This window comes from Pholcus phalangioides, unplaced genomic scaffold, assembly GCF_987345545.1.
Source record: "Pholcus phalangioides strain wild (caught in Gottingen) unplaced genomic scaffold, Ppha-v1.0 ptg000015l_1, whole genome shotgun sequence".
NCBI classification, from domain to species: Eukaryota; Metazoa; Arthropoda; class Arachnida; order Araneae; family Pholcidae; genus Pholcus; species Pholcus phalangioides.
In genome coordinates, this window is record NW_028301608.1 from 5,295,077 (window position 1) to 5,319,828 (window position 24,752).

Below are 24,752 nucleotides of genomic sequence, written 5' to 3' on the forward strand. Positions count from 1 at the left end.
ATTTTAAGATGCATAAGCCACTTGTAAACATTTACTAACGAGAAAATTCTTTGATCCATCGGTGAGATAACCGATAAATCTTGATTTTTCTGGAAACCAATAATTACTTTTCCGAAACATTGATAATCAATTGCCATTAACGAGTTTGAATTGATTTCCTCAAACTGAAAAATTCTCAGGAATTCAGCATAAAAACATATATAACAGACACCGTTAAGAAATTTATTCTATGCAGAGCCGTACACCGGGAGCCCCGTGTTCGTTCCCCAAGCGATCAAAAATCGAAAGAGAAAAAAATGAAAATATCGAAAGAAATTCATTGAAATGCTGTTTCAATCAATTTATTTTGATGGGAAATGCTTTCTGAAGGTTAGTACAAGGTCAAAATTTCTTTGAAAAAGATTTTCCGTGTCGTCGTCCCCTTCCCATAAGGTAGATCGCGCAGGGCCTCAGATTCTTTTTTGCAAGGCCGCACCTAGTGTGCATCGAGTTATTTAACACAATTATTCCATTGAAATCCTATGTAAAAGATATTTTATAGTTCTGTACCGCGAATCATAAGCGATGATAACGAGATGTCCCGACCCCCCTCTCACTTAATCTTAACACTTCTGTGTATGAAAAGTTATTATGCAAACGCAATTGAAGGGTGGGGGGGGGGGAACACTTTCAGTCCAAAAAAAATCGAAATTAATGTTTTTTTTCAGTTTTGTATAGCTTAATACTGTCTCTTTCAACCACAAAAACACAAGAGGCAAAAATATGCTTTCAGCCCGCTGTAATAAAGGATGAAAAGGTGCAGCATAAAAGGTCAACAATATAGTTAGTCACAGCTTCATTTTAGTCTCGTTAAAAATCTTGTTTTATGGACTGAAAGCATTTTTCACTCCGATCCTTCAATTGCAATGCACAGAAATACAGGGAAACCTCGCTACAACGATAGTCTTGTTTGGAAATGTCCATACTCTAATGTTAAAGTGATAATAAACAATAATGACGGAGAGTATCGTTAAAATTTCTATACATCAATACGGGGGCGATCGGTTCCTCGAAGAGCGAGGGAACAAAAAAATTCGATCAATTACCGCAATTTCCTTAACCTTTAGATAACTAATACTTCGCCTCTCTTAAGACAACTAAATTAGCTACTGAGTAACGCTGATATAAGTTTAGTTATCTAGGGCTAAATAACCCGCATGTGGTTTGATCGTTAAAGCTCGTACTTCAATGCAGTTTTCGGTAATATGAAAATTATCTTCAAGAAACAAACTTAGCAAAGGTAGAGTTGACAAGGAACGCGACGATTCATATACTTATATGTATTTATTTTTCACACATAAATTCATTATTGAGAGTCCCGTGAAGAACCTGTTGCTGGATCGTACCATGGGCTGGGAGGTGACATGTGAAATAAACATAACATAAAAGTTCTAGCCTTTCCTATTTTCACTTCCAAGTATAGAAAACGGGTGGCAGCACCCGTAAGAACACGAAACAAGTACAACTCTGACATCATAAATACGTTAGGGCCACGCATTTACGCACACAACATGTTCCCGCATGCACCAATTCGTTAGATTCCGCAGAGGAATGTGTACCAGAAGCACTTACAGTTAACCCATTATTTACCATGTGTCCTTGTTTTCATTTCTAATTAAGTATATATTAGAATTTTTAGTTTTTATTGGTGTACCTAAATTTTGAACCGACTGCTATAAATATTAAAAACTCTGCAAAAATATTCTAAAAAATTTTAATAATTAGTAATTTGAATTTAATAAAACTTCCCCCCCCCCAAATAGTTTTATTTTCATATTCCATTCATGTTATAATTTTTATGTAAAACAATAGGGTTTTGGTATACAATGGGTTAAATAGTAGTAATCATTACCCCCCACATATAATGGTAAATAAAAGAAAGTCCCCTGTATAGTGAATTTATGGTGTGAAAAACAAAAAAATATTTAAGAATTCTCCCGGAGCACTGTTAGTCCCTCATTAAGAATGGAAACAGCAGAATAAATATTCTTTAAAGTGATAATAATAGAACCCAACACATATTGAAAATTGCTTACGTTTCTGTACGGAATAAATATTTTTATATGCATATTCGAATAATTGAAAATACATACTTAGGACTTGAACATACCGATTTTCGATACACATAAATCCTAAAGAACACAAACACAACCTACTGGTCAAAAAAAGCTCGAGTACAGCTTGGATATAAAGCAAAGAAAATGTGGACGCAGTTTTTCACGCACGCACCGCGAGATCAAGCAGTTGCAACAGCGGGGAGAGTGAGATCATCGAAATTGTTCTCGCCGTTCGGAATATGATGAACTTCTCCGTTGCACTTGTTAACATTGGCCTTCACCGGCTGGTGCTGCTGCTGCGATTGTTCGCCAGAGATCATCACGAGTGTCGAAACTCTAGGGCAGAGGTCGAGACGACTCACGTAACGGTAGTGTTTGTAATCCGGATCGTATGTCAAGGTCGATCTATAAGAATCGATCTTATCCTTGGAGAAGTTATTGACGGTCTCCCCGAATCGCTTCGTACGCATCCTCTGAACGAAGTCGATCCTCTCGTAGTACGTTATCCCTTGTTCCCGACCGTCGACTCGCAGCGTCGTCACGAAGTATCTGGGAATCATTTTCGGGATCAGATCCACGGAAGTAACGTAAGTCTTTTCGGCAGCGGCGTAAGCGCACTTCGACGAGAATTTCATCTGGGTGCGGGGACCGCAGTTTCTCACGGAGAAACCTTCGGAGAATTCTTTGGTAACCACCACGGTCATTTTTGCGTTATTACTTTAGTTCGGTTCTGCAGACACGACGATCGACCGCTACCTCGTCTCTCTGTAGCGCACTAATAGCTGACGACGCTGTCTGCGTATGCAGCAATGGAATTTGCCGCCGTACGTAAGTCGGGGGCGTCATCGGCGATGATGTCATTTCCTTTCTGCCAATGACGAAATCGCTACTTACTACTGGCGGAAGGAAAAAAAGATCATTATTCTTTTCTCATTTCATATAGAAATGTTTTTCCTCGTAGGAAAAAAAACTTTACTCTTCGAATTTAATTCCATTTTTTGGGGTTTGACACACATCTACCAATCAAATATTGTTCTGTATTTTATATTCCGAATAACTCTAGAAGCGTTTGATTGAATACTCAACGGAAACCCCGGCTAGCTGACAGATAACAAATTAATCTAGGTCAAAATAATAACGAATGTAGACGAGAAATGCACGAGGGATTCGGCAAAAAGTAAATAATGATCAAGTTCGTGAGACTTCGTGATACCTCGGCTAACGAAGATAATTCGTTCCGGGATTACGTTCGTTAGCCGAAACACGATTTCCTACAGATTTCTATGAAAAAATGTTCAATTCGTTCTAGGTAAGGCCCAAAATTTGAAGATGAGTTCTATAAAACACCTAAAGAAGCAATGTTAAAAATACAAAAACTGATCGAGAGGCAGAACGAACAGCTTCTAAATGGATAAATAAGAATTTACAGTAAGATGTGATACTGAATCGAACTTGGTCAAGTCCAAAATTCACTCAGAAAAAATTCGTATTATCCAAATAATCTATCCTGAATCCGTAAAATGACTGCAAATTGCAACTTAATCACCAACATTCAATTCACATAGTATAATAATTATCGATTGTTAAAATGTTATCATCAATTACGAAGCTGTTTCCCAAATTTTAATAATTTATTAATTAAAAAATTTGTTTTAGCTGCTATATTATTCCATTGATCTGGAATCAGCATCCAGTGCAGAATTTCTTCACCATTCTCAAAGCCTGACTTACGTAAAAAATTCACGATCATCCGTTATTAAACTGTTTCTCAGATTTTTCTTACAATTTTCAATGCTAGCATAAAAATATACTTTCATTAACGTATTACAATCTGAACTTTCCGATACTTTCCATACTCTTAATGATGACAAAAAGATTTAGATTTCGAATGTTACACCATGATCTATAGGGTGAAAAGCATAGAACTCCGGTATTAAGTGGTGCACGGTCTCGATACACTCCAGCTGAACAATGTTAAAATGGGCATTAAATTATCAAATGAAAGAGTAGAGGGAGAAAAACAGAATTTTCAAACTTTTATTTGTCTTTAAAGATTTATTTTTTAACAACATCGAGAAAAGCCAAGTCTGACTTTTAGAATTTTTCCACACTAAATTTGCTCTTGCAATAACCATCAATATTTTTCCCTCCAGCTTCGAATATCCGAAACATTCGGAAACAATTGAAGTAAACAAGAAATTTTTACATCAAATTAGAGAGAAAACTCTCAAGAGGGAGCTCGTAAAACTTCGAATTATCCAAAATTCGAATTAACCAAGTTCTATTGTATTCAGTTTACACTATGTACGCAATCAACACCAACTTTAGTCTACTAAAGGCTGGTGCTGACTAAACTCAGTCGAGCTCGTAGGTGTACGTACCCATACCTTTGTGATTTTGTCAGCTCATTTCTGTGTCTCATATTTATACGGATAGAGAAGATAATCTTCTGGAATGTCCAGACTGCTTTTAGTTTGATGCTAAGAGTCTTGCACTGAAAGAACGCGTGCTCTGAAAACATAGGCTCCTTTTTTTAAAGCATTTTGTATTTTAGTTGAATAATGAGTTTAGATGAAATGGTTCAAAAAATGGAGAAAAAGAAGTAGAGGTACATCTGGGAAACGATTCTGAGGTAAATATGAGTTAATCGGTGTCATGTGACAAGTGATTTTGTTGATAATCGGAGTGAAATTTTGAAAAAATTGAGTGAAAAAATTGAACTCACAACGTGGCTATGTTAGGTTTGAGCATGTGCATGCACAGCGGGGCATTTATGGCTTTGCCGTCTGTGGGATACACGACTTTTTCCGCCCTTCTCCCATTCTAGTCTAATATATTTTTTTGACTACTTTTTCCTCGAATTCGTCACCCATTCTTCTATAACCTTCTTTGCCCCCCTCCCACTCCTACAAGTTCACCCGTGTCTCTAAGTCACTCTTTTGGTCATTCACATGCTTGTGCGCTGTTTACGTCACTCACATGTTTGAACAATGTTTCCTTCACAAACATGCATGCACACTGTTTTTGTCGCTCACATACTTGCACACGCTTTAGATGTCACTCTTTTCACTACTCACTGACATAGTTTCTTGCTTTATGGGCCCCTCTTTTGAACATTCACATGCTTGCACACGCTCTAGGTGACTCCTGACCTGGTCCCTCGCTCTCTGTGCCGTTCTTTTGTTCATTCGCATGCTTATTTTGATCATACACAGGTCACTCTTTTGCCACTCAGTCACTTACAGTGACTCAGGTACTCACAAGCTCTTTACGTCACTTTTTTGATCACTCACTGGCCTAGTCTCTAGCTGTCTGGGCAGAGGTGGATTGATTGAGGGTTATACAAATGTTGCCACCCTTCTTCCATTCTACTAATTTTGTTGGCCACTCATTTATCGAATTTGCCACCCCTCTGAACTTGCCGCCCTGGGCCCACCAAGCCCCCCTCCCCCGCCTCCGTAAATACGTTGCATATCAACTAAAATGTTCGTTAGCCGAGGCAGAAAAATCACAATAATAACCTTCGTAAGCCAAAAAATTTGTGAGTCGAGGTATCCCTGTGTAATAAATCCCATTTATAACGTTCCCGTTTAGTAAGACTAATTATCGTGAATTTAATCCTTTTCTTACATTGATAATGTCAACTTTTCCGAATGCAAAGTTTAAAACTTTTACTGTTCCCGCTTACAACGTTCGAAAAATTCGCATCAGAATTTTTCCCCCTTGAAATCAGCGCGCTTTTTCCCCATGTAAAGAAACGAAAATGGTGATTATTTGTGTGAGAGTGATCGACAATTTTGTATGGACTGTAAGTGGTGCTTTTCTGTTACGGATATTATCGAATAAATATTTAATGGGGAATAACAAATAATCGCTTCTTATTAAATCTCTATATGTACTCCGTAAAGTTTGTTAATAAATCAAACAATGCATTAAAAAAATACTATGGTCGATGTAAAACTTTACCTTATATTGCATTTCCCGTTTAAAACATTTTCCCGCTTATAACGTTTTAAAGTCACGGTTCCTTGAAAAACGTTATACGCGGGATCAACTGTATTTTAAACGAGATCGAGAGTTATTTTCAAGGCATTAAAAGATACGGAACCTTTGAACTTCGGTTGCGAATCTCTAATCAGAGGATCAGTATTTATTCATGTTTACATTGTATCCATCATATACAAGGTGCCCTAATAGGTACGAAGCTTTAGATTTCTGCAGATTCCGATAGAGACCATACTTTTAAAACAGGGTTCTTCCACCACTGGGTCCACGGACCGGCATCAGTTCGCGGAAATTTCTTGCTGGTCTCCGCGATGTATTTCGACCGGATCTCATACATCCACCTACTTAATTTTAGATTGATTGAATATATTGTGCCATCTCTATGGTGGTTTTTATTTCAGTCTCCGCCGTCAGCAGATCTGAAAATATCTGTCTCGAATTTTTTTGCCGGTCCGCAAGTTGTTTCTACTATTTACGATATTTATATTTTTGCAGTTCCGCGAACTATTTCTCGTAAGGAGAGAGAGAGAGACAGATGGCTTTTGCTCAGCCCAAGGCATCGAGGAAACAGCTTTCTGGATATTATGTTGAGGTGAACTCGCCACAGTGCGTGAAATGAGGAAGGCAGGGTCGTGTCTCCAGTAGTGTAGATGGTAGCATGCTTGCCCGGTATGCAAGTGGGGCCTTGGTTCTAGTCCCGGTGGAGACTAGATGACTTTTCTTTCCGAGTTCACCTCAGCATAATATCCAGAAAATATCTTTTTCCTTGATTTCTCGTAAAGGTGTTTTTAATTATAAAATATTTTTACCGGTCCTCAAATTATTTTCTTTTTATTCATTATTTCTCCCATTTATTCATTTTTTGTCGGTCCGCAAATTATTTCATCTATTTATGATATTTGTTTGTTTCTTCAGTTCCAAAAATTATTTGTCGAGAAGGTAGCCTGCTTATGTTTTTTACAGGTCCTGGCATCACACACACACGCACATTTCTCCTCTCTCTATAGCCCTACTATATGCTGCAAGCCTCTTTATACCTTTCTCTCTCCATACAATACACACAAATTACGGCAGTTGCGTCGAACTTATACAGCTGGTGAGGAGAATAGCGCGTTAATCATACACACAAACATGTTCAAAACACACCATTGAATCTTTGTTTAAAGTACTTTTAAGTGAAAAAGCTTAAAAAACAGCAGCATCTCGAGTTTTTTTTTTAAAAAATAAAGGGATTATTTCCGGAATTTTGAACAGATTATCGTGATGTAATTATCATCCCAGTTGCTGACGCGTTATTTAGTTTTTTATATAGAATAACTAAAAAAACTAAATAAAAACAATGGCGGATGCGTCAGTTAGATGAGAAAATCAATCCAGATCCCGTTTCAAAATTTCATTGAATGTCTTGGGTTTTTTTGGGCTACATCGGGAGAAGGAAAAACTATTTCGGGCCAAACCCTTGAAATTCAAATGATGGCTGATGGCACTTTAACCACTTTACGATCAAATGACGTAATATTGCGTCCAAAAGCTAGTGGAATAAATTCAAACAAGTCCACTCTGTTTTCTTTATGTTTGTTCGCTGTTTATCTTTGATGTTAATACTCAATTCACTAGTAGAAAGAATGTGAGGTGTTTACAGTTCTATTATTTCTCATATAATTGTATATTGATGCCATGATGTCAAAATAGTTGTGTTATATAGATTACTGCCAAAGCCCGATATCGGCAATTCGTGACGTGGCCGGTGATCCCTGACCAAAGTCCGATAACAAAATTCGGGATCATCGTCAAGTTGACGTACGTTTTAGTGATAATTATGCCCACGTTAGTTATATGGCAACCCATCAAACCACACAGTCACGAATCATTCTTTTCTCAAAAATTTGGCAGGAAAAAAAGCTATATGTTCATGTAATTATTTTTTTGTAGTTTCTTCTCCCAAATTTTTCACTTTTTTTCCCTCTCGTCACATAGAGCTAATCCAAAACAACTACTATATATAGACATATATCACACGTTGACGATTAAAAAAAATAGATTTGGCTCCTACTGGGCCGTCTTACATCAGCACATGGAGCTTTGGCCAGGGATCTCCGGCCAAAGTTTGAATCATTTCTGCAATTCGGGCTTTGGCCAATCCCCGAAGTGGCCGTACTTCGGGGCTTTGGCAGTAACATATACACGTAGAGACATAGATTTTTTGAACGCATTCTACCGCCTTTTAGAAAAATTAGTCCTTTTGATTTTTGAAACACCCTGTATGTTTCAAGCTCACGCTTGAAATGTAGCGAAGAATGGGGGCGATTCTATGTTATATTTTTAGAAGAGGAAAATGAATAATAATTTTATTTCCTAAAAAAGAATCTTCGTTCATAGCGTATTTAAAAACTGGATAAAAAACGGAATTTCCAACTGCTGTCAAATTGACATCTCGGTAGTGTTAAGTCAACCTCATTAAAAAGATCCGATTCGTGCAGATCGAAAAATAAGTTCATAACCAACGTAAATCGGCGTAAGAATTTTTAATAACACTTTTGTTTATTTTTTTGAACAAAATTTACCAATTCTAGATGGAATGGTTTTTTTTTTCTTTTTTGAACACCATATTGAAACATTCATTACAAACTAGAATGCAATCGCTCATATTTATACATATACAGTATACGCATATTGTATGTATATCGATATATAAATATCCGATGCACGACACTATACATAGTGCATAGTGTGACGATGTTTGTAAGGGACCGTTCAAGTATTACGTCAGCAAAGTTTTATTTTGACCCACTTGTCAGCAAAAGTCAGCAAAACTCTGACCCCCCCCCCCGTCAGCACTGCCCCCTAACGCATATTGGTGGGATCAGAGACGTACGCGGGAGGGGAGCATAGGGGGCTCGTGCGCCCTCCAGACGAATTTTTTTTTTAATGTAAAAAGTTGTTTTTTTTAAATTAAAATTTCGAAAGAAAATACTTTTATATGTATAATCATAATATTATCATCAATTTCTGTTAACTTCAATGCTATTTGAAGGCTAAGAACTCAAAATTTCTTTTTGAGAAATTCATTGTGACCCACCCTTTAAGACATATATGGCAAACCCTTGGCCCGCGGACCAAATGTGGCCCTGAAGGTTATCTAATGTGGCCTGCACCCTCAAACCTAATTTGGTGAAAATGAACTAAGAGGCACATTTACAGATCGCTGAAGTCACCCGTGGCACATTCATAGATCGTCACATTCATAGATACAGTTCCAGAACACTTAAGGGCCGTATTCACCGACATGGTTTAAACTGTAGTCACAATTTTTGGAAAAGAGATCAACATAGATTGGTTAAAAACTGAATTTAACCAATCCGTGTGGATCTCTCATCAAAAAATTGTGAACATAGTTTAAACCATGTCGGTGAATACCGCCCTAAGTGATCCGTGGCACATTTAGAGATCTCTTGAGTGACATGTGGCATAGTTTTAAAGTACTGAAGCGGCCCCCAGTGCAGTTCTACATCACCGAAGTTACCCCCACGGTACATTCGCTTATTACTTAAGTGATCCGCAGCATAATTAAGGATCATTTCAGTGATGCGTGGCACAGTTCTAGAGAACTTAAAGGGCCCGGACACATTTCCAGAGCACTTGAAGGATCCGCCAAACATTTAAAGATCACTAAAGTGGATCTGTAGGGGACTTATTATTAGGGGTGAATATTAGTTTAGGTGCCCGCAAACAAGCGAAAGGTTTTTCTCGTTTTTGGGGCACCGAGTAAGATGCTATTAAGAATATTTCATATTTTTATAAACGTTGGTTGATGATGTAAGCATCATCCAAACCCCCCCCCCCCGTCATCAAAAGGCAGCAAATCAGAAACCCCCCCCCCATCGATGCTGACGTAATACTTGAATGACCCCTTATCGGAATGGGGCGGAAAATACAGCACGTTCTTGCCTACAGCGGCTGCTGTCATCTTGAAAGTACCGCGTGAAGCATCCCAAACGACAGTGCCACCAGCGAGACAATTCTACACTTTCAAACCAAGCACAATCCCGGTCTATCGCCATGGGCAATTTACTATGGAACTGGGCTGTACCAGAAGTCTGCAGGTGCACCTAACGGCCTGAGTGTAGTGCGGATCTATTGTTGTACATGAATTTTAGTGCTGCCATCTATTCTTCCAAACTATGAGTGAAGTGTAATGCTTGAATCTTTGTATCGTTGTAGGCCTGACCGGTCGGTATTCATAGTAAAAACGGCGATTACTATTTAACCGTACATTTATCTCGTATACATTCCTCTGCGAAATTTCCAACGCATCGGTACATGCAGAAACGTATTGTGTGTGTGTGTGTTTTTTTTTTGCTTAACCTCTAACATTTATGGGTCATGTTGCCCAAGGTTGTGCTTGTTTTGTTTTCTTGATGCTGCTGCCATCTGTCTTATATATTTTGAGGTGAGGATGGTAAATGCTTGAATTTTCATGTTATGTAAGTGTTATATTATAGATCTGCTTGCTCTCTGTGGAGAGAATTTTTCAAACGGGAGACTGCCTGGCATTCGCTCCTCGAAGTTGAAAAAACCGCAGAAAAACCAATTTTCTTTCTTTCACATCGCCTTCAGGTGGCCACCACCTTGCCTGGATTTCGACAGTGACTTTTAACACGATGGGTTTGGGTTAACGAACCCGGCTCGCGTGCCATGGCTTGAGCACGGAGTTACCAGGTTACCAAGGTTACCAGACATTCCACTTTTTTTACGTCATTTAAAGGGTCTTCCTACGTTTTAGAAAATTCACCTTTTGTCCTCCTTTTCATGTTCCCGTATTCGCTTTTCTGGGGAACGTTTTTTCCACTGTGAAACATTTCATACCACTTCATTCACATGTGTTTGTGGGTGTGTTTTTTTCCCACGTATGCTTACACTCTTTGACCAATGTTTACACACCGTCGAAATTCTACGAATCCTAGTTTCAAGCAGGGCAGTGGATACTATTCTAACCACGGCCCAGCTTGTTCCAAGGCAGGGCAACATTCAAATGCTTGGTCAGCCGGGACAAATATGCATTTTGGCATTCCCCTGTAATGCTGAAGGGTGAAATTTGCGCCACTCTAGTCCAGCACCCGGTGTACCAGACCCTACTGTTCTCCTTAGTTGCGGCCATACTTCAGGATAATATGGAAAATAACATTCTGAAAAACAGCTCTGGAAGAAGAAAATCGCAACATCCATTTTAAGAATACCGTTGTTTGCAACATCTAATGCCGTGTACTGAAGGTGGGGAGAAAGGTGTGTGGGGGGGGGGGGGGAGAGTGTTACCTTTCTCACATTCAAAAACAAAAGATGCAAACAATACTTTTTTTAAAAAAAAGGTTGCGAGCGGCGCGCAGGCGTCCTCCTTTCTCAGCTTTCATAACCCTAAGCACATTGACCACCCTATGCTTCTTGTGAGATCACTTCTTCAAAGATGACAGCAACCGCTAGAGTGTTTAGGTATAAGCAGACTTCTGGAATCGAATTGTCACACTTTTCATACAACGGAAGCAGAGAAGCCAACGTGAAAATTTGCGGTTACAAAAAACAACTAAGAACCACAAGATAATTCATTTGCAATATGCCACACGTTTCTGCTATTCTAACGTTTAATTTTCTCAGAAATGAATATGCGTTGCATTATACAGCACAGATATATTGCTCATTGGTCTGAACATGTTCGTAGACGTATGGAAAGGACGAAGGGCAAGGCCAATTCACACTGTCCTCCAACTAGAACTGAAATTCTTTCTCCCCATATTCATCATTCTATATAATTGTTATTTTAAAAGATATATAGTTCTCATCTCCATAACCGGAGATTATAACTTGGTACACGGGTCTTCCAGTCAATATCTGGTTGCAATCCTTGCGGAATGCCGATTGCGCAATGCCTTATCAAATCCGATTTGGAGTGAGAAGTGTTCTCACATATTAAATTGTACTGCCTTTCATTTTCGGCCATAGTTCATATAACGAATAATGTTTTGTACAATAACACGGCAAATCAACGATGCATCCATCCTAAAGCAGATTAATATCAAGTTTCGTCTTCATAAACACAGCGAACGAGTGTGAATGTAAAATCAGTGAAATTTCTATACCTACAGTCATGCGTTGACGAGTATCACACCCATACATATCAAGTTTCATCGAAAATTCAAACATGGAATAACACAAAATAATCTGATAATGCGCACAAGATACAGAACTAGCACGAATATTAGCACTTTGCTCCTCGAGTGTATAAGAATCTGCTATACATAGTAACATAAACACAACGTATAAAAAAAAAGGCCGTGTATAAATCATGTAATGTAGCACAGCATCACACAATTCATTTTGAGTTCAAATTGTATCTTATTTTCTAGAAAAAAAAATTTCCCAAGGTGTCGTCCTAAAAATATTATGAAAAAGTACATTCATTTCACCCAGAAACATATCAAATCAAAAAAAATTTTGTGGCAGAATGTAATTATTAAAGCAGCAAAAAAATTATCAAAAATGATAACAGTTGGCTACTCATCGCCAATTGTGCGTCTTGGCGATATCTATAAAAAACTTCTTTTCACTTTCTTTCCCTCTCAGTTTCTAGAGAAACTGTTTTTTTTCTTCTGTATTTCCCTTTTTTCCCTCTTTCTTTGTCTGTGATACACTTAAGCCAGGTTTTCCTAGAAGCAGGTTTCTATAGCGCGTGCAGCGTGAAAACTCTGATAGGTCAAAATAACTTGAATTTCCAGTTTTTAACCAATCAGCGTTTTTACGTTGCACACTGCGCAGTTTTCTGCTTTTAGAAAAACCCGGCTTTATTATCTTGTATTGTCTGCATGACGTCATTATAATGCTCTGGGGGGGGGGGGGGTTGCGGGATTTTTAAATTCATTCTTGGCCTCTATTGGCGTTCAAAATATTAATATTTACAAATTTTTTTAGTGACCCAAAATAATTCCTCCGGATTTTTTTGTTGTTTTTGTGCATATTTAAATGAGTAGAATCAGTGGTAATTTTTTCAGAAATTTTTGAAGACGTCACCTCGGGACCCTTTACATGTAAGTCATCGATCGAATTATGAAATTGTTTTTACATAAAATACATCGATAACAGCCGCATATATATATATGAAGTAATAAACGGAAATGAGCCGAAAATCCACGTCGCCTACCTTATGGAACGAGGTATTGTACAGTTTTATGTTTCTGAAGCTTCACAACATCACAATTTTTTGCCTGAATGTTCCTCTTCAAACAGCACGAAATTCATTAAGGCAAGGAGAAGCATATATACATACACATATACAGTATACGGGGGTGTTCAAAACTCTACCTAAAATCCTGAGAAAGTAGAGAACATTGAAATGATGCATGCCCACATGGAAAAACCAAATCAGAAGCATTACCCATAGCCTCCCACAGGGGGGAAGGGGGGATGACAGGGCTCTAGCCCTGGGGCCCGGGACAGTCCTCATCATTTTTTTTTCACGCTATAAATTAACTATAGAAGGACTCGTGTAAAGTCTAATCGATAGTCCCCGCAGAAGATCCCAACCTCCGGGCTCTGCTCCAGGATGTGGGGGCCATGGCTTCACCTGCAGGGATGGACAAATTCTAGGCGCCCTGCTACCCCGACGTCTAAAAAAGTGGCATTAGCGCAGCAAATTTTCTTTGTGTAGTTACTAAATTGCAGGCTCAGAGCAGCACAAAATGTTTGGAATTTTTGGAATACATAGCAGCATTTCTGCCAACATGAAAGAGGATTACTATGCCCTGAAAAAGTCAAAAGAAGCATCATTTTGGACACCTTTTCCTTTGGGTAAAACAATTTTTTCTGGCTCTTAGATTTTTTTGCGATTTGTCCAGCCCTGCTGATAGGTGATAGATGGTGCTGGTGGAAAAATCTATGGGGGAAGGGGAACCTTTAAAATTGAAATGGGCGTTACACAGCAAGTGTTATCATCGCTGCTGTTGTCCGTGACATCGACAATGCTGAACATTTTCAATAACACCCGGATTTTCATGGATATCAGCAGCGACGAGTGAGACTTTTTTATCATTTGGTTCATTTTCAGAGGCAACGAGCATTTCGTGCGGTTCGCTGCTTTGGAGATCGTCCATAACTAGGGTTACCAGACGTCCTCATTTTTTTATGTCATTCTGAGCGTCATAGCACAAGATCTCATTGTGTATTATGTACCCGAGTCAATCTTCTCCACCCTCCGGGCAGGCCCATGCGTTGAAATGGCCCTGGGGGGCTTTACCTCTTGTTTCTTCTATCCAGACAAAACGGGAGGGAGGGAAACAGCACTGTCACTAAATACCCTACATTGAAATTGTTTTGTGTTTGAAACGATTGCTATAGTCACGAAACGTGTTGTTTGGACATGTAAGTGACACTGTCAAGGGTGCGTGCTCATACGTTCTCATTTCCTGTTTCGAAATCTGGTAACTCTCCCATATTGCCCTCATGGTGAACAACGCCATCTATCACCTTCATGCTTCATCTCAATCATGCTTTTGTATAATTCATTCATCTTTGCTTTCCCCCTCCCTCAAAGTTTTTACGTAGAGTTTTGAATCACCCGGTATATGAAGGCAAAAGCTTAAGTTCCAGGGGTGCTCACGTGTTAAAATTCATCTCCATTCATAGGAAATTAAATTCTTTTCTTTCTTTCTTTCTTTTTTTATGAATTTTCCATCGCTTTTCAAACTGATACCTTGAGATCAAACTTGAACAAAGTGTTTCAATTTTTCCAACTATTTTTACTTTTATGGACCTCGAACTATTTTCATACGGAAACGATTAATACTGTTGTCTGATTCCAAAATTTGGCCCAGAAGCCCAGATTTTCCAGGCTCGGAAGCCGAGCTTTACCTGGACTCATATTTGGGGGTTATTTCACGAAGAGTATCCGCAAGAGGAATGAGAACTCCCAAACAGAAAATTTGATCACCTTTGTCACACCGCGATAATTTTATGCGCACAAAGGCATAATAGACCGGGTTCTCAAAAATTAGAGTAATAATAAAGTTATCAAAGTAATAATTCTCAATTAAAGTAAGATATGAAAGAATATCAGCCAGAAGAGGAAATTTTCAGCTATACTGGCGAAACTTGAGTAGGGAGAAAATATAATGATTTTAATTTTCATACAATATCGAGGATTGTTAACGGACAAAAAACTCACCGATTAAAATACGGAAACGCCTGATTAAGGTATATGGGTGGTCTATCGCACCATACGGATCAGAGACCTGGACCGTAAACAAGAGAGACGCAAAACAATTGAAAGCATAAGGAGATCTGGAGATGGAGCGCATAAGCTGGACATCGAAAAGGTCAAGTATTGACATAGGTTGGAAAAAATCACCTAATCCTGGAAAAGATTGGACACAGATGCCTACATTAGTTACATTAGTTAGCACATGTTCTCCGTCACGGCGGATTGGTGCGAGACGTGATGGGAGACAGGATTAAAGGGGAAAAGGCCCAGGAGAAGGCAAAGAGTCAACTAGATCTCAACGCTACTAAATGGCGCAGAATGTACCAGCTACAACCAACTAAAGAACAAAGCCCAAGGCAGAAATGAGTGGCGGCTACTCAACATGGGGCCGAACCCGTCTTAGGACCTATGTACCACTGATGATGACGGCCACTAATAAAAAAAAAATGTATGATAGTAGCACAATTTGCGCCCTACCTGTATTATACAGAGAGAAATTCACCTCGAATTATTTGAATGAAAATTTGGAGCGATCGACTATCGTGATTTTTGTTACTTTTCGCATCTGGAAACTCAAAATTTGAAGAAAAAGTTCCGAAAGCTTTTGAGACTTCTTTTTTTTAGCCTTTAAAAAATCTCAAAAATCAAAAATTTGAATCCCCTATATCTCGGCGAATTAATCCGACTAGTTCGAGATAAATTACTCTCGGTATAATACAGAGGGTGCAAATTTCACTACTAGTATACAGGGTATCCCTGAACTCTACCGCCGAAATGAGAGAGGGTGATAGTACACGTCAAGACAAACAGTTTACCCAATGGAGCCCAGGGTCACAACTCACTAATTTGTAGGATACATGCATTACCCCCCCCCCCTCCTCCATTTCAGAAATCACGAAAATAAGGCAACCTTGCTGACATTATAGTGCCCCAGGAGGATTTCTTTCTTCTAGTTCTTCGGCAGTCACGAAAGGGGAAAAAATACCCCTTTTCCCCTATCTAACGGTATTATGTGTGCGTAGGAAAAATATTTTTTCCCCTCTCACTACCAGGGTTACTTCAGGATATTTTTTCCCTCCTTTTTTTTATGTCAGTGGCTAAAATTCCGTGTTAACATGCACTAAACAAAAAAATCATTTGCGACCTTAGATTCCTTTGCAAAAATCGTTTGCCTAAACCACACGTGACCAACGGACCAAATGTGGCTCTCGAAGTTACCTGATTTGGCCCGTGAAAAAATACCAAACCTTTCAAGTGGCCCACGAAAGATTATCGAGGCACTTAAGTGACTTTTGGCACATTTCCAGATTACTTCAGTGCCTCGCGGCATATTTCCAGATTACTTAAACTGTCAACGGCACACATCCAGATTACGTTAGTGATCCCAAGCACATTTCCAAATCACTGTAGCGACCCGGGGCTCACACCTACAGTAAGTGGCTCGTGGTGCATTTGCAGATCACTAGAGTGACCCGCGGTACACTTCCTGATCACAGAAGTGGCTCACAACACATTTACTGATCATTTAAGTGGAGCGCGATACATTTTCAGTTAATTTAAATGGCTCTTGGCACATTTACAGATAATTTAAGTGACTCGAAGCAGATTTCTAGATCACCTGAATGGCTAGATGCACATTTTAAAATCACTAATAATGGCCCGCGACACTTTTTCAGATCATCTGAGTTGCTCGAGGCACATTTCCAGATAACTCAAGAAGCCCCAGACACCTTTCCAAACCAATGAAGAGGCCCGCACTCCGAAAGAGATTGAGCAACTTTGGCCTATAAACGTTTACTATCACCCCTCTCATTTTGGCGGTAGAGTTCTGGGACATCTTGCTAATTTTTCTGATTGGTGGCAAAATAAAAATTCTAATTCTCCCGTTTATCACAATTACTATTTTACGGAAGGGAAATAACACTATCACAAACGGATCCTACCTTTTTATGTTTTGTTTTCATTTAGGAATAAACTTCAGAATTTTCATTCTTTTCGGACACTTCGTGAAACACTCCGTGCAGCCATATCTCGAGAGTGCAATAAGAAATAAATTCTTGCGGATGTATAACTGTGTTAATAATAATTATATAGGACGAGATTCCAAACCGACACTTTTGGGTGCTTCGAGATACGGTGAAGTAGGTTGTGAATTTGAATTTCGTTCGTTTCCAAGGGTACCAGTACCACTAAGTACTGTAAAAATTTCTTATCTGCATCATCTCCTCTCCCCCTTTACTGAAATAATTAGTTATTATACAAATGCGAGTACAATAAATAAATGCTGTTGGGTGGAAGCTTATTTCGGTGCATCGAGTCGAGATTACAATTTGAAGTTCATTGGGATAGACTCGGCGTTGTCTCCGATTTTGGTTTGGTTTTCGTCACCAGGTGACAGCCCCTGATGGAGTCTCTGCAAGGAAAAGAATTTACATATATTATGAAATCGAATGATTGAAACTACATACAAGGTGTCCCATAAGTTCATAAATAGTTTAAAGCTCGTAAAAATGGAAGGAACTGGTATATTTGAATGCAGCTTGTGAAAAACTTTTTCTCATGAAGGTTTTTTTTTTGGTGCAGAGACAAAATTTAGTTCAAATTTTTGTCGATACAGGGCACTACATGAAACCAGCGTTCTCACTGCAAATATGAAAATCAGAGTCAGCAGTTCATTTCTGAATTTTCCTGTTATTTGCACTTACATAAGGTTTCCATTGTGATCTTGATATTGGCGGATAAAGCAGTACAGTCGTATCTCGGCGGACGAAGATCATGCGTTCCGGAATCACATTCGTCAGCCGAAACGTGATTTCCTATAGGTTTCCATAGAAAATCGTTTGATTCGTTCCAGCTTCTGCCACAACCAACACCACAACTTGACACAACCCAATCGAGTTCATGGGTGTCCCCATCCATTTATGACTTGGTCTCAGCTCATTTCTGTGTTTGATACATGCAGATGGAAAAGATGAACTGCTAGAATGTCCAGACTGTTTAGTTTGATGCTAAAAGAGTCTTGCACTGGAAGAACACGCGCTCTGAAAACATAAGCTCCTTTTCTTTAAATGCATTTTCCATTGGCTGAATCTTTCATTTTACATGAAACGATTCAAAGAGTTTCAGAAAGAGAAGTGCAGGTGCATTTGAAAAAAGATTCCGAGGTGGACATTTCAGTTAATTGGGCTTTAGTGACAATAATTCTGATGATGGTTGACGCTAAAATTCAGCTCACGACACGGCCAATTTATGTTAGCGCGTGCATCCATATCAACGAAAATTTCCGTTAGCGTATTCGTTAGCCAAGGCAGAAAAATCACGATAGTCGGCAGAAGCTTTACGAACGTTTCGGACACAGAAACGAGTGAAGAAAGGTTCGGGTTCAGAAATTGAAGATTTTCTTTCATGCAGTGCCCTCTGTTGACAAAATTTTAAACTTTTTTTTTTCTGTTCCAAAAAATAATAACTTTTTCTCAAAACATATACAATTCCTTCAATTTTTATGAATTTTTAAACTATTTACGAATTTATAGGACATCCCCCCTTTTTTTAATACTGAGTTTTTTTTAGTAGTTCAACAGACTCATGTGCACACCTGCAGAAATGTTCCCTTAGTGGTGAGCAAGTAATAGACCATGTACGTTGGTATACAACAAAGTGAAGACGCTGTCAACACCCAGCCGACGTCGATGGCCCACTTCGGATACTTGTAATCTCGCAGTTGGAGATCTTTGTACTGGACCATCGCAAATACGAAAATGCACTGTCATCATGGGGAGAGAGAGAGAGAAAAAAAAATTAGCCATACATCGCACACACCTAGAAGGAAACCGACACAACTCAAAAATTCACCAAACTGAGTTAATTCCATATTCAAATGTCATTTTTTTGTTCCTTACAAGTCGGAAATAGTGACATTCCTGTAACTACAAAACTATCCTCTAAGCACCAGAAGTTTCGTTCTTGTAGCAGTGGCGTATTTACAGGAGGGGGGGGGGGGCTTAGCGGGCTATAGCCCAAGGCGGCAAGTTCTGAGGGGTGGTAAATTGGAATAATGAGTGGCCAAGAAAGTTAGTGGAATGGGAGAAAGGCGTAGTAAAATTTGTACAAATCTCTATAAATTCGTCTCTGCTTAGACAGTAAGGTTTGAGATTATATGAGTGACCAAAAGAGTGGTCTAGAGAGTTGTCAAACACGTGAGGGAGCAAAAGAACATCTTAGAGCGTTAGCAAGCACGTGAATGACCAAAAGAGTGACTTAGAGAGTTCGAAAGCATGTGAGTGAGCAAGACTTAGAGCGTGTGCAAGCTTGTGAATGACCGAAATTGTAACCTAGAGCGTGACTTGCAAGCATGTGAATGGCGAAAAGAATGTGTAAACGTGTAAATATCAAAAGAGGACCTATAAAGCAATTAACCATGTGAGTGAGCGACCATCTAGACCCTCTGGGAAAGTATGTAAGTGACTAAATAAAATCATGTGCACGTATGCGAGTTACTAAAACAGTGTGCAAGCATGTGAATGACTAAAAGTGTTACTTAGAGAGTGTGTGAGCATAAGAGTGACTTAGTGTCACAGGTATACTTACAGAAGTAAGAGAAGGGCGGGTTATAGCCTTGGGAGGTAAATTCCAGGAATGGTTGGTCAAGAAAATTAGACTAGAAGGGGGGAGAAGGGCGGCAAAACTATAAATGTGCCTCTGTCTAATAGGCAACCTTTCGTATTGAAAAAGTGAAGTTTATTTTCGTTATTCTGCAATTTTATGTCTTTTGAGCTGCGACAGTATACTACTGTGGGATGTACCGATGTACTGAGACACATCCATGCATTCTACAATATTTATACTAATATCATACTAAGATAATACATCCGGATATAATTTTCAATTTGCGTGATAATTTTGTGGAATGTTGAAATAAAAGGGTTGATCCCTTGGCTGGAGCCAACTTTTTGGGGGGGAATGGACGCTATATTCACGTAAGCCATTTAACCGGAGAGTGATTGGAGAGATTTTAAGACATACATTCTCAACCCACAGCCCGCGGGTCAGATGCGGCCCGTGACCACAAACCTAATTTTGCCAAAATGAACGTCAAGGCCCATTTTAAGATCACTCAAATGATCCGCAGTGAAATTCCACATATACTTGAATGGCCCGTGACATATTCACAGATCATCTAAGTGACCCACGGAACAGTTACAGAACACTTAACGGCCAGTGGCAACGTTCCCAGATAACTTAAGTTACCCGCGGCATATTTTCAGATAACTTGAGTGACCCACTGTATAGTTCCAGAGCAGTTAAGTAGCCCGCGCCACATTTCCAGATCACTCCAGTGACTAGCGGCACAGTTACAGAGCACTTAAGCGGCTTGCTGCACATTTGGGGATCACTTAAGTGACTCCACGGAATATTTTGACCCCGCGACACTTTTTCATAACCAATGAAGTGGTCCAAGCTTTTCAAAAGGCTGAGCGTCCTTGTTTTTTAGAAGATCGTGAGCTCCAATGATAAAATAAAAAATTTACTAAATAACTTCATAGGCCGAATATTAATCTGTAAAGGAGTCCAAATCCCTCTCCGGGAATATAAAAAATTAAGAACCCCATCTCTTGTGAACTTGTACAGAAGTTGATACTCACAAATATGAAAATCGGACTTATGTAAGTCCAACAGACGCGCCAGAATATTCCAGGGCGAACTCCTAACATTTCTTTGACCTGATCTGAAAATCTTTCGGCTCCTGAAAAAAAAAATTAATCCCCAATAAAACGTGGCTTAATAATAACATCGCAATGAATTTTCACGCATTTCACTGCATCAATAAGTTTTAGATAACATTAAAAAAAAATCATGCTATTATAAGGGAAGTTCTTTCGTTAAAAATATAGGAAACACTGAGAAAGTAATGAAATTATATGGAAAATGGATGTTTCTTATATACATACCGTAAATCCAACAAACAGCCGCCGCTTCTACGAACACTATGAAAAGTACAGACATGGCGGTTCCATACGAATCCAGCAGGTTTACGACGTAATATCCACCCTTGAAATTTGATAAACGAAAAAATTCACCGATTATTCCATATACTTTCATAAATAAAAATCAAAAACACAACCAGCATTTTAAACAAGGTCGCGAATTTTCATGGAGATGAATTCAAGTTTCATCAACGCAAAATTTCGCGAATTGCTCCAACCAAAGCTTTGGAAATGTTCGTTAGAGCCCCCTCTAAGATTAGAGCTAAATGTATATTGTCCGAATTGAGCAAAAGTGTGTGACACCCGATGCTCAAGCAATTAGCGGATGTCTAATCATTCTATCAACACGACAAACGCGTTTTCTCGACATGCTCACGGCCTCTGCTATTTCTCTTAAGCTAGGGCCACACTCATGTTCAGCCTGATCCAATAGTTGTCATTCGCAAATATTTGCTTCCAATGTTTGCTTTCCCCCGTTGCAATGAAGTACCAGCGGCATAGGCTGTCTACCCAGCTTAGCACCAATGTTCTTTGACGAACATTTGCTTCCAGAATGCTCTCCGTGTTGTGACTGTTGGTATTGTTCGACCAGTGTATTGCCAGAAGAATTGGAAGATCGAAAAGGAAGGCGGCTTCTTCGACTTGGGGATGGAAAGTCCTGGTCGTTCTCTGCGACCCAAAATACCTTCCAGTCTCCAAATTTGACGATTATTGCCAATGAAGGAGCGGCCACACTGCTCACCCGTGACCAATCTTGGAACGTATTGAGCCAGCCTGGCTCAATACATGGCCCTTACTTTATCTAAATTGAATGACTCTTCAGTATTATTTCGTACGTCTTAGTACTAGGCAGCAGAACATCAATGAATTTCACAGGTGAAAAAACCACACTCGTGTTCAGCCTGGCCCAATAATCTTCGCAAATATTTGCTTCCAATGTTTCCTCCCCATCCTGCAATGAAGCACCGGCATCATAGGCTGGTTATACACTGAACCCAGCTTGACCCAATGTTCCTCGGCGAATATTTGCTTCCAGAACACTCTTTATGTTGTGACTGTTGACATCCATCGACCAATGTGTGGCCAGACGACGGATTGAGAAATCGAGAAGGAAGGCGGCTCCTTTGACTTGGTTTGGAGGCTGGAAAGTCCTGCTCGTTCTCTTCGACCATCCTTTATATGGTGGAGTGGTCGCACTACTTGACCATCCTTGAAACGCATTGGACAAGAATGAACGCGAATGTGGCCCTAGCTTTAACGTGTGAGTTACGGGAGACTCGGTGCTACAAACAATGCTACAAATGGTGCTCACATTAGAACTCTCCTAAACAACGAGGATGGTGCCTGCCATAAATAAGAGGGGATAGTGATCTGAGGAAGTTTCCAGCGTTGTTTTTCTGGCCCCCACCTACATATACGTAAACTTTCAAGTTTAACTGATGCTTAATTATCCATCATGTGCTGTTCTGTTAAACTACGGTAATTATCCTCTTCGAGACGTGAAGCGGGATGTTCGCTGGCCCATCAATGTCACTGTTGGACTGTGGGATGGCTGGATAGCCTTACGTTCCTCTGCGGGGGATGTTCGGGGCTGTGGATCTCCTGATGCATCCACCTCTCGCTAAGGTTCGAAATCGCACAAGTGATGGGGACCTGGATTCCATCTGGTTCCTTAGGTTCAGTACCATTTGGTAAATTTTTATATGCTATCGCTGGCTGTCACAGTTATTGGTCCTCCTGAGTGCTTATCAAGCTGGTACGACTACGTAGGGCCGCGATTTGGTCATTTGGAGCAATCACGAATTTTGGTATCCCCATGCGAGTTTGAAGGAGTGGTGAAAGGGTGAATTTGGGGAAATTTCTGGTCCAGTGCCCGGAGCACCAGACCTGACTGCTCAATCCTTCAGTTACGACCTTAATTTAAATTGAACTGCCAACCTTTTTCACGGTGGAAAACTATAGGGCCGAGTTGTCAAAAACAGCGTCCAACTGGGCTCCAATTTGCACAGACGCATTGCTTTTCAAATTCAAGAATTTAACCATTACACAAGATATTTTTTTAAACAAAAATCACCGACATAAACGACTCAAACCACAAATGTGTGTCTTAAATGTCTAATATTCTGTCTGCTATATTTCAAAATGCAAACATGATTGTAGAACCGAACTGGCTTTAGCCATCCTCATGTTAGAGTAAAATTTTTTCAGACCACCATCGTTTGATAACGTACATTGATGAGTGAGCAAGAGTTATGTAATATTATATGTTTATAATATGTTATTATAAATATATATAAACTGTGTTATTTTTTTAATATCACATATTTATTCAAATAATTACGGGGGGATTTATATGACTTACGTATGTTATAGTCGGCAAAGAGCACAAGTAAATGAACGCGACAAGCAATGCGACAAATATTTCCCGATTTCTCCTGAGGACCCTGGGAAATTGGTCACATAGTCCAGTTATCATGGCTTCCAATCCACCAAACTGAAAAAAAGAGAAATAACAAAATGAAAATTCATCAGCACAGAAGAAATTGAATGTTTCTCTTCATTTAATTTAATATTTTAATGTTCTACTGACATATACAATACCGTTCATATACCCCCTCCCCTCGATAATAGCCAGCCTATCAGCAGTGAATGTAACTGGAGAAGAAACAACTTTAATGTTGCTGCATGTACACCATCACAGAACCACTCTTTTATGTAAGTATAATTTCTTGGTTTGAACCCAAGCATAAAACAACGGATTTTTATGACACAGAACAAATTATGATTACCGCAGAACGTCTATTTCGGAAACAGCTTGTTCATGCACCATAGTACAGGGTGTCCCTTAAATCAGTGAATAGTTTAAGAATAGAAAATAAAAAAATTTAGAAATATATGACATCCATATTTGTGTTATGGGCATCTTTTTCTTAGCCAACTCGTTGGGCATTTTGCCTGTTGTGGTATTGTATTTGTATTTAAGAATTCGTAAAAATTAAAGGAATTGGTACATTTGAAAGCGGTTTGCGAAAAAGTCATTCTCAAATTGGTGGATTTTTTCAAAAATAATTTAGTTCAAATTTATGTCGATAGAGGGCCAGGGAAACCAGTCCGACAGGAGTGATCGGACCTGAAATTTTCTTCAATTTCTCCTGCGTGCGAAGCGTTCGTGAAGCTTCAGCTGGCGATTCATGGCTAAGGTAATACAACTTCGCGAATAGTGCTTTATCCACCAATGGTCAACATCACAATGCAAACCTTATGTAAGTGCCAGTAACAGGAAAATTCAGAAATGAGCCGCCCTTTGGGGTGGGTGACAGGTGCGGTCTCACCGAGCCCTTGCACAAAAATACACATATATCACATATTTTCAATTTTGGGATTTTTCTGCCGTTCGTTCTGAATTTTCATCAATTCTGGGAT

General features: G+C 39.4%; 2 protein-coding genes across 3 annotated transcripts in view; both read right to left on the minus strand.

The window, feature by feature from the left end:
* Nucleotides 1-2,076: 2,076 nt before the first annotated feature.
* Nucleotides 2,077-2,901, minus strand: LOC149075312 (uncharacterized). The gene has a single exon (XM_089242661.1). The coding sequence runs from the start codon at nt 2,798-2,800 to the stop codon at nt 2,276-2,278; it is 525 nt and encodes a 174-aa protein (XP_089098787.1). The 5' UTR covers nt 2,801-2,901; the 3' UTR covers nt 2,077-2,275.
* Nucleotides 2,902-13,004: 10,103 nt separating this feature from the next.
* Nucleotides 13,005-24,752, minus strand: part of SerT (Serotonin transporter) — an 88,783-nt gene continuing 77,035 nt past the window's right edge. For both annotated transcript variants that reach the window (XM_089242663.1, XM_089242662.1), the window contains exons 9-13: nt 23,692-23,823; nt 21,294-21,393; nt 20,988-21,088; nt 18,941-19,108; nt 13,005-17,758 (exon numbers count right to left, since the gene is read on the minus strand). In XM_089242663.1, coding sequence (XP_089098789.1) covers nt 17,669-17,758; nt 18,941-19,108; nt 20,988-21,088; nt 21,294-21,393; nt 23,692-23,823 — 591 coding nt within the window. In that variant the 3' untranslated portion in view covers nt 13,005-17,668. The remainder of the gene's footprint in view (nt 17,759-18,940; nt 19,109-20,987; nt 21,089-21,293; nt 21,394-23,691; nt 23,824-24,752) is intronic.